General features: G+C 35.8%; 1 protein-coding gene across 1 annotated transcript in view; it reads left to right on the top strand.

The window, feature by feature from the left end:
- SCAF4 (SR-related CTD associated factor 4) overlaps positions 1–14,421 on the top strand; it is an 86,080-nt gene that overhangs the window by 65,863 nt on the left and 5,796 nt on the right. Inside the window, exons 14-20 of the mRNA XM_007941312.1 lie at positions 390–490; positions 841–954; positions 1,681–1,837; positions 3,137–3,294; positions 4,171–4,336; positions 4,420–4,506; positions 4,658–4,849. Of these exons, the coding sequence (XP_007939503.1) occupies positions 390–490; positions 841–954; positions 1,681–1,837; positions 3,137–3,294; positions 4,171–4,336; positions 4,420–4,506; positions 4,658–4,849 (975 nt within the window). The remainder of the gene's footprint in view (positions 1–389; positions 491–840; positions 955–1,680; positions 1,838–3,136; positions 3,295–4,170; positions 4,337–4,419; positions 4,507–4,657; positions 4,850–14,421) is intronic.

A 14,421-nucleotide genomic window follows, 5' to 3' on the forward strand; every position in this document is an offset into this window, starting at 1 on the left:
ATGAAAGAAAAAACTGTAAGCACTCAGCAGTTGAAGGACAGTTACATATGATGAACAAAAGCACTGAATTGATTCAGAATCATAGTACTTAGGCTATTCACTAGCAGGGTGACGACCTTGGGCAAGTTGCTGCTTCTCTGGCCTCAATTTCCATAAATGGAATCTTTAAATCCACAAAATGGTCAGCTTTTCCTGACTTTTAAGTATGCCTTTCACTATCTTGGTTCTATTTCAGAAGTACAACCATAATTGTTCTAGAACTTTTTAAGTTGTAATTTTTTTTAAGTGTGTGAAACTGTTTAAAGTTGTATTATTTTGTGTGATATTTTTTTCATATAAGGTACAGTGCTGCTCATTCTCAAATGTGAATTTTTTGTCATTATTTTAAGTTTGTAGTACTACTCTCTGGGTGGGACAGCTGGACAAAAGGACAACTCAGCAGGATGTTGCTAGTCTATTGGAAGAATTTGGTCCAATTGAGTCAATTAATGTGAGTGTTTTATTAAATAATTTACTGATAATAGACATGTGATGAATGTTTATTTTAAGAAGTTAAGGACTTGATACCCAAGTTACAGTTTGCCTATTGAAGAAGATATTGCTAGAGTTTCAGTATTTAATCTCATTTCTTAGATAAACAAGTTTAATTTAAAACCTTTTTCTAAGAAAAAGGTTCATTAATAATTACCAATTGAGACTAAACTTGAAATGCCAATTTACTTTCTTATAATAAGTAAAATTAATTATAGCAAGCGAACCAGGAGTGTTGGGAAGTGGTTGTTGAAAAGTGGTTACTTAGTATTTTATATTGTTTTTAATTTTAAAACATTTTTGGAACAGATGATTCCTCCCAGGGGTTGTGCCTATATTGTTATGGTTCATAGGCAAGATGCTTATCGTGCCCTGCAGAAACTGAGCCGAGGAAACTATAAAGTGAACCAGAAATCCATAAAGGTACCGTTTTATACCTTATGATGCAGTTTTTGAAAATTTAATAAATGCATAGATACGTGACTTTTAAAAAGCTATAAGTTTGGGCTTAGAAAAGACTTTGATACTGAGGCATTTCATATATACCTTGCCAAATTGAATTTTTTAAAAAAGTGATTCTCTCCTAAAAGAACTATAGTGTTTTATTAACATAAAAATTTAAATGTTTAAATGCATGCTAGTAGTAGGTTGTCCCCACTCCTACTCCCAAATGTAGGTGGCTGGACCAAAAGTACATTCATTAATTGGTGCTTTAAATAAAATGTCATTTATTAAAATGCATTGTTATTCAAAAAATATTTAGTTTTCCATACTTGGTTCTTAAAGTTTACCATCTCATCTTAGAATGAACTGTGAATAATATTCACCAAAGACAGAGAAAAGGTTTTAAGTGCGTAGGTATTCTTCCTAGAAAGGACTTGAACTTTTTCAAATAAATTGTTAAATGAAGTTGGTGTTTCTTCAATGTTATTAAATGATGTTAGAATCCTGGTATTATCCTTGAATTACCCTCCCTAAAGGATTTAATCTGCTATTGAATAATTCCAAGTACCCATAGGCTTCCAAAAGTGGTCCCCAGGTTGTTTCAGGGGTGGGAGGATGCGATTAGAATGGGAGAGCATAGTTAACTTTCAAGATTTAATGACTTTTTTTTTCTCTCTCTTTTTATTTTATCTAATGGTGAAATAGATTGCCTGGGCCTTAAATAAAGGAATAAAGGCAGATTATAAACAGTATTGGGACGTAGAACTTGGTGTTACTTATATTCCATGGGACAAAGTCAAACCTGAGGAACTGGAGAGTTTTTGTGAAGGAGGAATGTTAGACAGTGATACGCTTAACCCAGGTAAAACAGTACTTAATTTCTCTTAACATTCATCCACTTACATGGTAATACATGTGATATGATCAAATGTCCTCTCTGTTGTCTTCATTAGAAAGTGAGCTTTGAGGTTTTTCAAATGCTCACTCTGTACTTGTGGAGGAGACAGTACCGGTCTCTCCATTCAAACTGAGGATGAAGTAGTGAATAAGACAAACATGGTCTTTGCCCTTAACACACCTTCACGTTTAGTGGGAGCGATGTAAACACAAATCAGATAATTACTGTTACTTAAAATATTGCATAGAATTTTCACTGTGAAAAACCTAAATCAAATGAGCCTTAATCTGAGCATCACTGGTATATTGTGTTCTACTCTAATGCTTAATAATAATTTCTTTGGACACATTTAATGTCCAGAGTAGCAATAGACAAGCTTATAAAATGAAGAGATGCAAGTATTTATGGGCATGAATGTTTAAAATGCTAGATTGATGGTGGGAACAATGGCAGTGTACAAGCATGGCTTAGAGACAGAGGGCAAGAACAAAGAGGAGCACAGGATGGCATGGCAAAATAGAATGAACCTTAAAGGAAGCAGGAGTGTAGTTTGAGAGTTGTACTGTTTCCGTTCTGCACTTCCTCCTTTGATAAGGTGCCTTCACTTAAGGGTAGAGGTAGATTTTTGTTACGCCAAACAAGTGTCAGGGATTTGTTATGTACCAGGCATTCTGAGAAGCTCCTCCAGGGCACAGTGGGATCTCCACCTTGCCTCTTCCAAATTCTCTTGGAGCTTCTGGTCCAGTGGAGGGTTTACTGAGAAGGTAAAGAGAAGAGACTCTCTGATGAAATAGGCCCCCAGAGGGCAGAATGGTTTGTTGTTTTTACTTGGTTGGAAGATACCTGGAAATAAGGTGAAGGTTATCTTAGTTATTCTTAATGTTATGGAACATTTGTTCAGGAGATAGTGGCTGCTTCATTATCTTTATTGCTGTTATTGTTTTAATACTTTTAAGCAGTGTACTGTTGTAATTACAGCATAGACTCTAGAGCCAGAAGTGTGTGGGTTGAGTTCCAGCCCTGCCACTTACTAGGTATGTGATATAGACCAGCTGATGATGCTTTCCTCATCTGTAAGCTTGGAATAATAGCAGCATTTATATAAATACATAAAGCATGTAAATATGGGTATGTGAATTAAATGAATTAGTACATGAAGTACTTAGAATAGTCCCTGGCTCATAGAAAACGTGCTTTTACACGTTTGGTGTTGTTACTCATTACTTTTTTTTTTTTATTACTAAATTTCTTTAATTCTCTTAGATTGGAAAGGAATTCCCAAGAAGTCTGAAAATGAAGTTGCTCAGAATGGAGGTGCAGAAACCTCACATACAGAACCAGTATCACCCATACCTAAAGCTTTGCCTGTTCCTGTCCCTCCTATTCCTGTTCCTACACCTATAACAGTACCACCTCCACAGGTGAGATTTCAGCAGTTTGTTAAACTTCTAAGTGTCTGAAAGATCCCTTGCTAAATCTTATAAAAATTTATTATAAATGTGTGTCTAGATTCATAGTCAAAGACAAGAGTATGTAAATATGTGTCATCTTATATGGTACACCATCAAGTCTACTGTTTATAAAATCTTCTAACACATTTTTCATTATGTATTAATAAAACCAGAGTAAATTCATTTGCCACACTTCTTTATATATTATTTGATGTATCTTACCTTATAATGTCCCAGGCATGAGATGAGAACCTGTTTCATATTATTTCTGTTGCTCTGAGGGAAACTGGATATGTATAAATAAGCAGTTGCTGTAAGGGAAAAGAGAGCTGCTTAATCCTCAGTTTGGCTTTTGTCATCAGAAAACCATATTTTTAACAAATGATTAAAATCTATTTAATAAATTGAATGCTATTTAACGTGAAGATACATTTTTATCTATAAATGTGGAAATTTTCTCTCCTAGCCCTATTCCTGGAGTTGCTTAACTCATTTAATGCCCATAATTATGTGAGGTCTTCATTTGTCCCATTCTACTGATAAGTGAACTGGGGTCTAGAGAGGTTAATTTGCTCAAGGTCACAGTTAGTTAAGGGAGGGGACCAGGCAGTCTAACTTTAGGACCTGTGATAGTAATCACTGTGTGATGTTGTTGTTATGTGCCATCGAGTCAGACCCGAATTTGATTTATATGAGTTGGTAAGTACAGATAAATACCACTTTAATTATCTAATACATTTCTGTAACCACATTTTAGAAAAGAAACTTTTTTTTACCAGTATGACATTTTCTTGATGTATACTCACTGTGTGAGCAGAAATGTGGTTTCATTTTCCTTTCTTTTAGGTCCCACCGCATCAGCCAGGTCCACCTGTGGTTGGTGCACTCCAGCCACCTACTTTCACGCCTCCTTTGGGAATCCCTCCTCCAGGCTTTGGCCCTGGTGTTCCTCCTCCTCCTCCACCACCACCATTTTTGCGCCCAGGATTCAACCCAATGCATTTACCACCGGGTATGTTTAATTTGAAAAGTCATTCTACTCAAGCCCAAAATGACGTGACACAGCATAAATGGACATTATTTTTCTTGTTTTAGGTTTTCTTCCTCCTGGACCCCCACCTCCTATAACTCCACCAGTATCCATTCCTCCTCCTCACACTCCACCAATAAGCATCCCAAACTGTAAGCATATTTTTCCTTTGTGTTCACCTGTCCTCTTGGGAGTAGGAGGGAGAGTGAACCAGTAATAGGGTCTGTAGTGTGGCAAAAGAATGTTTGCCGGGGAGATAATTAATTATTCAGCTTCACATGTTGATGTGATTATATTCCTTAGCTACTATCGCTGGTATAAATGAAGACACTACAAAAGACTTATCTATTGGAAATCCCATTCCAACAGTGGTGTCTGGGGCTAGAGGAAACGCCGAGTCTGCTGACAGTGTGAAAATGTATGGCTCTGCTGTGCCACCTGCTGCTCCCACGAATCTGCCTACCCCTCCTGTAACCCAGCCTGTTTCACTTCTTGGTAAGTTGATTTTTTTATCATTAGTGTTTTTTCCCCCATAGCCCTAAGGTTAGGTGTTTTAAAAACAATGCTCATTTTGCAAAAATATTCTCCAAGGCTACTATTTTTCCTAGAGTAGTATTTTCATCTTAAATATGTGCACTTTCTCTTTATCAGGAGTAGCCAGAGAGACAGTGTGAAAGATGAAATCATGTTTGTTTGTTTTTCTGTCTTGAATAAAAGTCTGGATTTGCACGTTTTAATTTGGTATAGAAAGTTGATTGAAGTAATCTCTGAAAAGGAGTTGATAAAATCATGGTTGACAGAACTTCAGACTCTTTCCCCAGCTTTATAGGATATAGAATTTCTTTGTCAACATGGATTTCTTCCTGTCAGGACCAATTTTTATTTACCTAGAGCCCCTAGAGTCTGGTAGCATTCTTTGTGGACTGGCAAGGAACTCATCTTTGGTACATTGCAGTAAACTAGCTTTGTAATCTTAGTGGCAGTTGCACAGCCTGAGGTAATGCTTTCCCACTGATCCCTCAGTTTTCTCCTGCTAAGGCTTATCTGTTACACTTTTTACACAGCTTTAAGGATTCTCCTGACTTTATTACTAAGCTCAAGGGAGGTATAATTTAGATTGTTTACATCTTAAAGGGTGTTGACCCTTTACCTTTGCGTGCTTGAATTATAAATAAATTACTACATACTTGTCATAGTAGACCATTTTTTCAATAAATAAATTCTTAATTTGAAGTGGCATTGCCAAATATAATACGTGATTCTCTTAAATATGGGGAGTTAATATTTCCTTAGCATTATAACATGATAGTTATATGAGATCATTGGTATTTGTAAGCTTTTATAATCTTAGTAAAGAGGCGCATTGGTTACTTCTGGGATGTAGGACTGTGGAATATTGATTTTTGATGGAGGACTTTGACTTTTCACTTTATACCTTGTATTCCTATTGGAAATTTCAATTTTCTGCATGTATATTATATTTTTAATAAAAATCTATTTATTTTTAAATGGCATGCTGTCTTCTGCCCCCTCCCGGACTAAACTTAGGCTGATGATAAACTTAATTTTTATTTTTCTTAGTACACAGACTGGGCAATGGCAAAACAGCATTTGGGGGTTAAATTTTGTCACCAATATTGTAGCATAATGATGGAAATTATTTCTTTAATGAGAAAGTTGCTTAAGAGGTCTGCATCCTAATGGGAATCATATATTAGAAAGAACATTGGATTAGGAGCCTGGAGACCAAACATCTTTGGATTTGTTTTATGTTACTTTTTTCTTCTTAATTATAATAAGATAATTGCATAAGTATCACAGAATCTGAGTAGGCTAGAATTTTCTGATCAACCTCTCAGCCCTATACCCCTGCTTATGAATTCCCTTTGAAATAAAATTTCCTAGTCTAGAATTCATGAATATTAGACCCCTCGAGACTGTTTACAAAATTGCATTTGTTTGTGCACTTTTCTGGACTAGAGGAGGGCTAGCCATTTAATAGCTGCTTAGTAAAGTTGTTGAATGAATGAAAAGCTTTAATAATCTCTAGGAATTTAAGGACCACTGGTTTCAAACCATCCTAAAGAATAAGCCTACCTCTGATTCAACATTTAGGCCTTGAAGACTCTGCCCCCTTTATTTGTAATCGGTATTGAAACTCACATTTTAAACTCTGCATCTAACACCTGAAATAAAATAAAAAATAAAAAATTAGTAAGCCTAAAAAATAAACTTAGTAAACTAAGCAATGCTAAAAGAAGAATTAAACTCAGAATCTTGTTAGCATTTGTTGTCACCCTTCATATATCTGCTTGTGTGACTACCTTCCTCCAACAAGAATGGAAGCTACTACATGAGGGAGAAAAGGACATTTATACATGAGTGAGTCAGTGGGCAGATGGTTGTCAATGCTGGGTTGTTTCTGTTTTACCTCTGATTATCTTGTTAGCAAATTTTTATAATACAAAGTCTCAAATCCAGAAAGGTTTAAACTTTTATGTAACTTAAAAGTGGAATCTGTTTTAACTAAAATGAACATTTTTGACTAAAAAAAATGCACCAATTTAGTGTCAGTCATTAGTTTTAAACCTTGAAAAGAATATTACATGATTATTGACCTTTCAGAGAAAAAAGAGATTTTTTTTCAGTGTTTATGGAAATAGATACATAAAGGAGAATTCATCCTAAAGACCCTAGTAACAGTTCTACCATTTTCATAAAAGAATTGTAGTAATCAAATCACAATATTGCAATACTAAAGAATCAATAATTAGACTAGGGTATTGTTGACATTAACCAAGTAACAGAACACGAGAAATAAGATGTTTTTCACATTTCCTTTTGGTGCTCTAATGTTTTTGCTTACGATAATAAGAGGAAGTGCTATGCTATACCAGAAAATTTTTTTTTAGCCTAGAAAGGATTACTAAGCTTCATTTTCCTCATCTGTTAAGGGGGGAAAAAAAAAGAAGAAGAAAAATAACAACCTAGGGTGTTGTGATGAATCAAGGGGTTAACATAAAAATAAATAAAACATCTGATACAGTTCCTGACACAGAGTAAGCACCCAGTGAATGATGGATGCTTTTTACAGGTAAGAAATACCACAGATTATATTTAGAACACCAAGGGAACAATATTCTATATATTATTTCAGCTTTGATTGATTTTTAACTGTTCTGTATGTTGGCAGACAGAGGCAAATTTTTTAGACAAACTGTATCTTGATATAGTTGCCTTAGATATTTTCAAAGTAGACTAGATAAGTTCACACTTTTAAAGTTCCAATCAGTTGAGTTACAGAGGAAACCTGGTGATAATCATAGTGGTATTGTATTTAATGAGATAGCCTAATATCTATATTCTTTCCATTAATAATATTCATACAGTTTTCTTACAATTAAAGGTAAATATATCATTGAGGCTTCATTGAATTCCTGGATCTTAATTTCTGAAATGTGGCAATAATATTTTTAAAGTAACAGTGACCAAACAGTCATTTAACAGATATTCAAAAATTCTGAAGTGAGGCCTAATTATACTGGAAGGATGCAGTACCTTAAGGATGGTTTGGTTTTAAGAATTTTCCATATGATCAGACTTATATATGGTTGTTATTTTGTGGGTAGTGACTACCCTTTTCTGAAGTTGGGCTGGGTAGCCCATACTACTGAATTTGGAGAGAACTAAGCCTCCATCTTTTCGAGGTTCTGATTCTTTTAATTAATATTGATATCTGAAAATGATCAAATTATTTGCTGCACAATAATAATTCATTATCACCTGATTTAAAAATCTGTAACCCTTTGCTCAAGTTCTTAGTACAACATACTCAGCTAATAGAACAGTTGTGGCTTCGTAAAAGTTAAGGACAACATTCTACAGTTGTTGCTCAATAAGGAGAGAAGGAATATGAAAGATAATAGCAATTCATTTCATTCTCTTTACTGTATAAGTGTCTGTGATTTATTTTTTAAAAACTTTTGTATAATGTGTTACTCTAATATGATGTATAGTCTCTTTTTTTATTAAAAAATTCATTGTAAATGTGAAATTTGGGTTACTTTGGTGTTCCAAACAATAAAAAATAATACACAAAAAAAACATGTTTGTTTGTGTTACATATCTCTACTCTGTTACCAGTATATCCAAACTATCTTTTCAAGGAAAAACTCTTCTAAGTTGGACTCATTCTTTTTGTGGAGAATTAAAACCTTTTCCACTGCCAAATACATTCATTCTTTAATTAATGATATGCAAAGAGTTCTCTCAGTTTTTGTCACATTACTGTAAATGAAGGTGAATTTTATAAATAAGAATAGGTTGTTTGTAAGGTTCCTTACTACTTAGTGGTATTAGTTTGTTACCAGAGGGTTTAAAGAAAGTCACAAATTGGTGGTGTATATGTTGAATTGCTAGATAGTGTGGTATGATGTCCTTCGGGCCTAATTTGCACACATCTTTCCTGCATGGCCTCAATAGGCATTTGAGTTGATGATCCCAGACTTGGACATCTCATGAAATTATGTGGACAAAATTGGTTTGTAAACTATTATACTTACACAGATGTGTTTGCTTTTATGCAAGAGTCATTCCTAAAACACCTAGAAAATGAATACATTTATCATTCTGTTTAAAAAGAAAAAAACACTGTCATCAGGTCGATTCTGACTCATAACAACACTATAACAGTAGAACTGCCCTCCATAAAGTTTCCAATGCTGTACAGTCTTTAGGGAAGCAGACTGCCACATCTTTTTCCTGCAGAGCTGCTGGTAGGTTCAAACCACCAATCTTTTGATTGGCAGCCAAGCACTTTAACCCTGTGCCACCTCAGTTTCAAGAATTAGTGTAAAATTGGTACTTGTTTTGTGGTGGTTTCACTTAGCTTTGGATTTTTCTATCCACTATCTGTCTAGAATTTTATAATTTTTTTTTATCATTAGCAATATTTAAATATTTAAATTAAAACATTAGAGCACCAATCTGCTAGTATAAGTAACATTCAAAGGAAACCTGAAGAAGATTTTAGAAAGTAGACTTTTTTAAGTGATGCTAACAGTAATGCTAATGTTTTTTAAAACAAATTTTTTGTTTGTTTCTTCTTACTGTGAACTTCACGGTGTTTGAGTACATTAAATCATAAGCTAGAGGGGTTTACTAGGTGTTTAAGTTGATACAAAGCAAAGCCTGTTGACTTTATCCTATGAAAGCATTCTTTGGAAACTTTAAAATATTTGCATTAGTGTTCTAAATATTGCATTGTGTTCTTCTGTTTAGGATATGTAGTTATATGAAATGGTTCCCCAAAACACACCACAGTGCCTTCACCTTAGTATAATGTAAGTGGATACAGGGAGTAATTCCAAATAACACCCTGCAACAGATATTTGCATATGAGTTTATGCATAAATACACTATACTTTCTCAGAAGGTAAAGTACTTCAGACAAACATGCAGAAGGTGTTGCACAAAAGAAACTTGAAAGCTGCTTATAATGTCTTCATCCCTCACTGGGCTGTCACTTCGTAGGCTGCTGCAGAACTCAAGTCTAAAGAGTATCTTTAAATTTAAATACCTTTTTGAGCTTGAGGAGAGGCAGAAACACTGGGGTTTAGATTGATTTTGGTAGATAAAGATACTGCTGTGCAGAATTTCAGGTAAGAATTGTTTTCCAGCTAATATTGAAAATAAAGTGCCCTACAGATAACCTGATAGAATGATAACTATGTATTCTGAACTTCTTGACTTTAATAGTGCAACTCTTAAGACATAGCTATTATATTTGCCAATAATAGTAAAATAGTAATTGGTATACAATCCAAAATTGTAAAAATAAAATATAAACGAACTATAGGGAAATAAAGGTGACCTGTTTACGCAAATAGTTAAGCATTCAAGTGCTCAGCCAAAGGTTGGTGTTTTGAAACCCACACAGTTGGATATGTGGGAGAGAGACCTGGTGATCTCCTTTTGTAAAGATTACAGCCAGTAGAACCCTGTGGGTCAGTTCTAGTCTGTCACATAACATTGCTGTGAGTCGGAATTGACTCAGTGGCATCTAATAACAATAGGAAAATTAACTATGTAGAGCCTTTTATGCATCATTTTGGAAAAGAAAAGTCATTTTTGGGAGGTAATAATTGGTTTCTGATACATCTTTTGAAATCCTGGTTGTCAACGCTTTAGGTATTATCAAAACAGAACTCATGCTGAAGATAGATATACATCTCAGTATACCTGCATTATTGGAAATTCAGGTTTCTTTTAAAATCTCTTACTAACATTCTAAGCATTAATTATATATATATATATATATATATATATATATATATAATCATAATGTATAATGCAATCTGAAATGCATTCTCATTATTTGAAAACTAGGTCCTTACTCTTCTCCCCAATTCCCAGAACACATGTCTACTACACAGATCACACAGGGGTCTTCTCCAATAAATAAGCCTTAAATGTTGTTAATAGATGAATCTAGGCAAAGGAAGTACAGTTGATTGTACTGTTATTTTGATTTTCTGAAGGTCTGAGATAAATGAAAACACTAGGGATCATGGGGCAGAAGAGGGGAAGATATGAGCTGTTGATATTGAATAAATACATGTTTAATGTATGATGAGTGGTTTTGGCTGAGGTGATTACCAGATCATCAAGGCTCATCTCTCAGGAAAAGAGAGCAGAAATCTTTCCCAAAGGAAGTTAATGTTTCCCCATCGCCAGTCTGGGAGGACCTGAATTTAAAGAAAGTTTAACCCTGACAGAATGAATGTTACTGGCATTTTGCATGAACCTAAAATGAAATTTTCCCGTGAGGAAAAAGATATATCAACTGTTCATATCTTTCCCTTTCACTGCCATTCATTTTTCCCTGAGAGGTGAGTCTTCTTGATGAGTCTGGTAATCACCTCTGCCGGCACCACTCAGTTACATATTAGCACACATTTATTGACTACTGTGTACCAGGCACCCTTTTAAATACTAGGAAAAGTAGAAAGAATAAGACAAAGCTAATGTTCCTGGAGCTTGCATTCTAATAGGGACTTAGAAAATAAGTAAATTGACGGGTAATTTTGCATGGAGATAGTCCTATGAAGAGAATAAAGCACCGGATGGTTAGGGCGAGGTAGGGATGGTATGTCACATGGAATGGCCTATTTTTAATAGAGTTGTTAGGGAAGACATCTAAGGAGTTAACATTGGAGGAATCTGAATAAAGGGCAAATGAAACCATGTAAATACAGAGAGGAAAGGCATTTCAGGTAGAGGTGAGAATGATTAAGGGGGCCTGAGTTGAAAACAAGCATGACTTGTTTCATGGGAAACAAGGGGACTAATATGGCTGAAGCAGAGTGAGCAGAGGGAAGAGAGTGGTAGGAGATTAGTTAGGAAGGTTGTCAAGGGCCAGGTTTTAAGTGCAGTGAGAAGTGTAGAGTTTGATCTGAGAGTGTGTTGATATGTATGTGGAGGTTTTTGTTTGCTTTTTGTTGTTGTTGTTGTGAAGGATCATATGGCTCTTGCATAGAAAACAGGTTGTAGGAGTTGGAAGGGTAGACTGCTTTGAATACTATTGCAGTAGATGCTAGCTAACAGGTTATGTTGGAGTAGGGTAGGACAGTGGAAGTGATAGGTGGTTGGATTTTAAACGTATTTTGAAGGTAGATCCTTCAGAATCTCCTTAATTAAATATGCAGTGTGAAAAAATGACAAGATTTTGCCCTGTGTGAATGGTAGAATATAATTGCCATTCCGGAGATCAGTAGGAGAAGTGGGTTTGGAAGGGGAAGATATTAAGTAAAATGTTGGGTAATTTAACTTCGTTATCTAGATGTGGGTGTCAAGTAAACAACTAGGTGAGTAAGGTCTAGAGATGTAAATTCTAGTGTCACCAGCATTTAGATATTTAAAGCCATATGTGCCTATGAGATTACCTGGGGTGGAGTGTGTGTAAATTGAGTAGTAGAGAAGGCTGAGCCCTGGGATACTTGAATGTTAGCAATTGAGAGAACATGATACCAAGAGCTGAGACATAATAGTACTTCCCATGTGCCGCCAACTCTTCCAGCATACATTGTCACAAGTTTTACAACACTCTGACATAGGTACAGTTATCTCCAATTTATAGACAGAGAAAGCAGGCTAATGAAGTAACTTACCCAGGGCCAGAAGTTGTGGAGCTAGGAGTCAAGTTAACCTGATTCCAGTGCCCGTGTGTTAACCACTGTCCTGTCCTATTGTTCTTAATAAAGACTCAGGAGGCACAGCCAGTGAGCTCGGAGGCAAAAGTAGAGGAATTCTGAGAGCCAAGGAAAGAGAGTTTCCTAGGAATGAAGAAGAGAACAACTGTTGGATGCTATTGATGAGTCAAGGAAGAGTGCTGGGCTAGCCAACTGAGTTTCACAAACGAAGGCTCCTGGTGACCTTGGGAAAAGTGATTTCATTAGAATGATGTACAAAAGTCCAGTTATTACAGGGTCAGGAAAAAAAATGGGAGACAAAATGTATACAGTGATTTTGGATGTCACTTTGAGGTGGTTAGCCGTATGGGATGGGATATGAAGGGTGAGATGATTTATTTTTGTTTTCTATTTTAAAGACATCACAGTATGTTTATAGGTAAATCCAGTAGAGGAAAGAATTTTGGTGCAGTAAAGAAGAGAGGTAATTGCTATAGGTTGGTATCCTTACGTGGGATTCAGGATTCAAATAGAGGGCTTAACCTTTGGAACACAGCTGATGAACAGGAGGAGTATGTGGATACAAATGCAGGTAAACTGGTAGATTTTGGTAGTATGTAGGTGGATGAAAGGTGTTTAAATGAAATATGGTATACCCATATAGTGGAATATTATTCAGCAACAAGAACAAATGAAATACAACATGGATGAACTTAAAACACATACTAAGTGGAAGAAACCAGTCAAAACTACTGTATGATTCTGTTTATATGAGATGTTTAGAATAAGCAAGTCCCTGATTATCCAGCTGCCTGGGCTGATGGAAATGGGGAGTGACAACTGATTGATAAAGGGTATCTGTTTAGGTTGATGAAAAGGTGGTGAAGTTGATTGTGGTAATGGTTGCACAGCTCTGAATGTACTGAAGACACGGAATTGTACACTTGAAATGGGAGAATTGTAGCCTTTACGAATTGTATCATAGTACAGTTGTTACAAAACAAAATAAACCAGCTAAGAGTGGACAGAGTTTTGAGAAGAAACATGAACATGGAAAAGGAGAATGGGAATTGACTAGGAAAACATTGGGTTGCTAGCCAGAATTAAAAACTAGTTGCTGTCAAGTAGATGCCAACTCATGGCAACCCCATGTGTTAGAGAGTAGAACTGTTCCATAGGGTTTTCAGTGGCTTTTTTAGTTTTGTTTTTAAGAAAATAGATCTCCAGAACTTTCTTCCAAGGCACCTCTGTAACCTTTTAGCAATCAAGAATTAAGGACGTAACTTTTGGTTGTGGTTATATATTTAAAATGAGATAGTAAGAAAAAGTAAGCATGTCTTTTTTGGGGTGGGGTGGGGTGCAGCAATCCCCAGCAATGCTCTGGAACAGATTAGGTAGAAGAGTTGTGATTAAAACCACTGTTCCTTCCAGGTAAATAATGGTGACTCTAAATAAGGTAATGAGGGAATTAAAGACAAGGGGGCACTGGGGTCAAATCCTAATGGGATTGAAGATTGAATGGGAATGGAGTCCCAGAGAAAATGACCTGGAAAGAAAGATCAAAGAGTGGGGTGCATGAAATTGAGAAATCTGAAGTAATGAAGTTACTGGTAATGGAGAGTTCAGGGCTTCCTGGAGGCTGTGCCCGGGGTAGAATGGAAGCGAAGATCATCGGAGGAGAACAGGTATAGAAAAGGTGACTCTTGATGTTCTTTCTGTGTCCACCCTCCTCCCTCCCTTTTATAACGTACAAGTCCTGGCTTTTCTTTGAAAATCCCACACAGATCTTCAGCTAACCAGTGTAATTGGTCACTCCTGCAGTATTAAATCAAACCTATGTTTTTTCTTCCTTATTACACTGTAGTCCTTTACTTATTA

Source organism: Orycteropus afer, unplaced genomic scaffold, assembly GCF_000298275.1.
Source record: "Orycteropus afer afer isolate SDZICR_OR568_19922 unplaced genomic scaffold, OryAfe1.0 scaffold00078, whole genome shotgun sequence".
In the NCBI taxonomy this organism is placed as follows: domain Eukaryota; kingdom Metazoa; phylum Chordata; class Mammalia; order Tubulidentata; family Orycteropodidae; genus Orycteropus; species Orycteropus afer.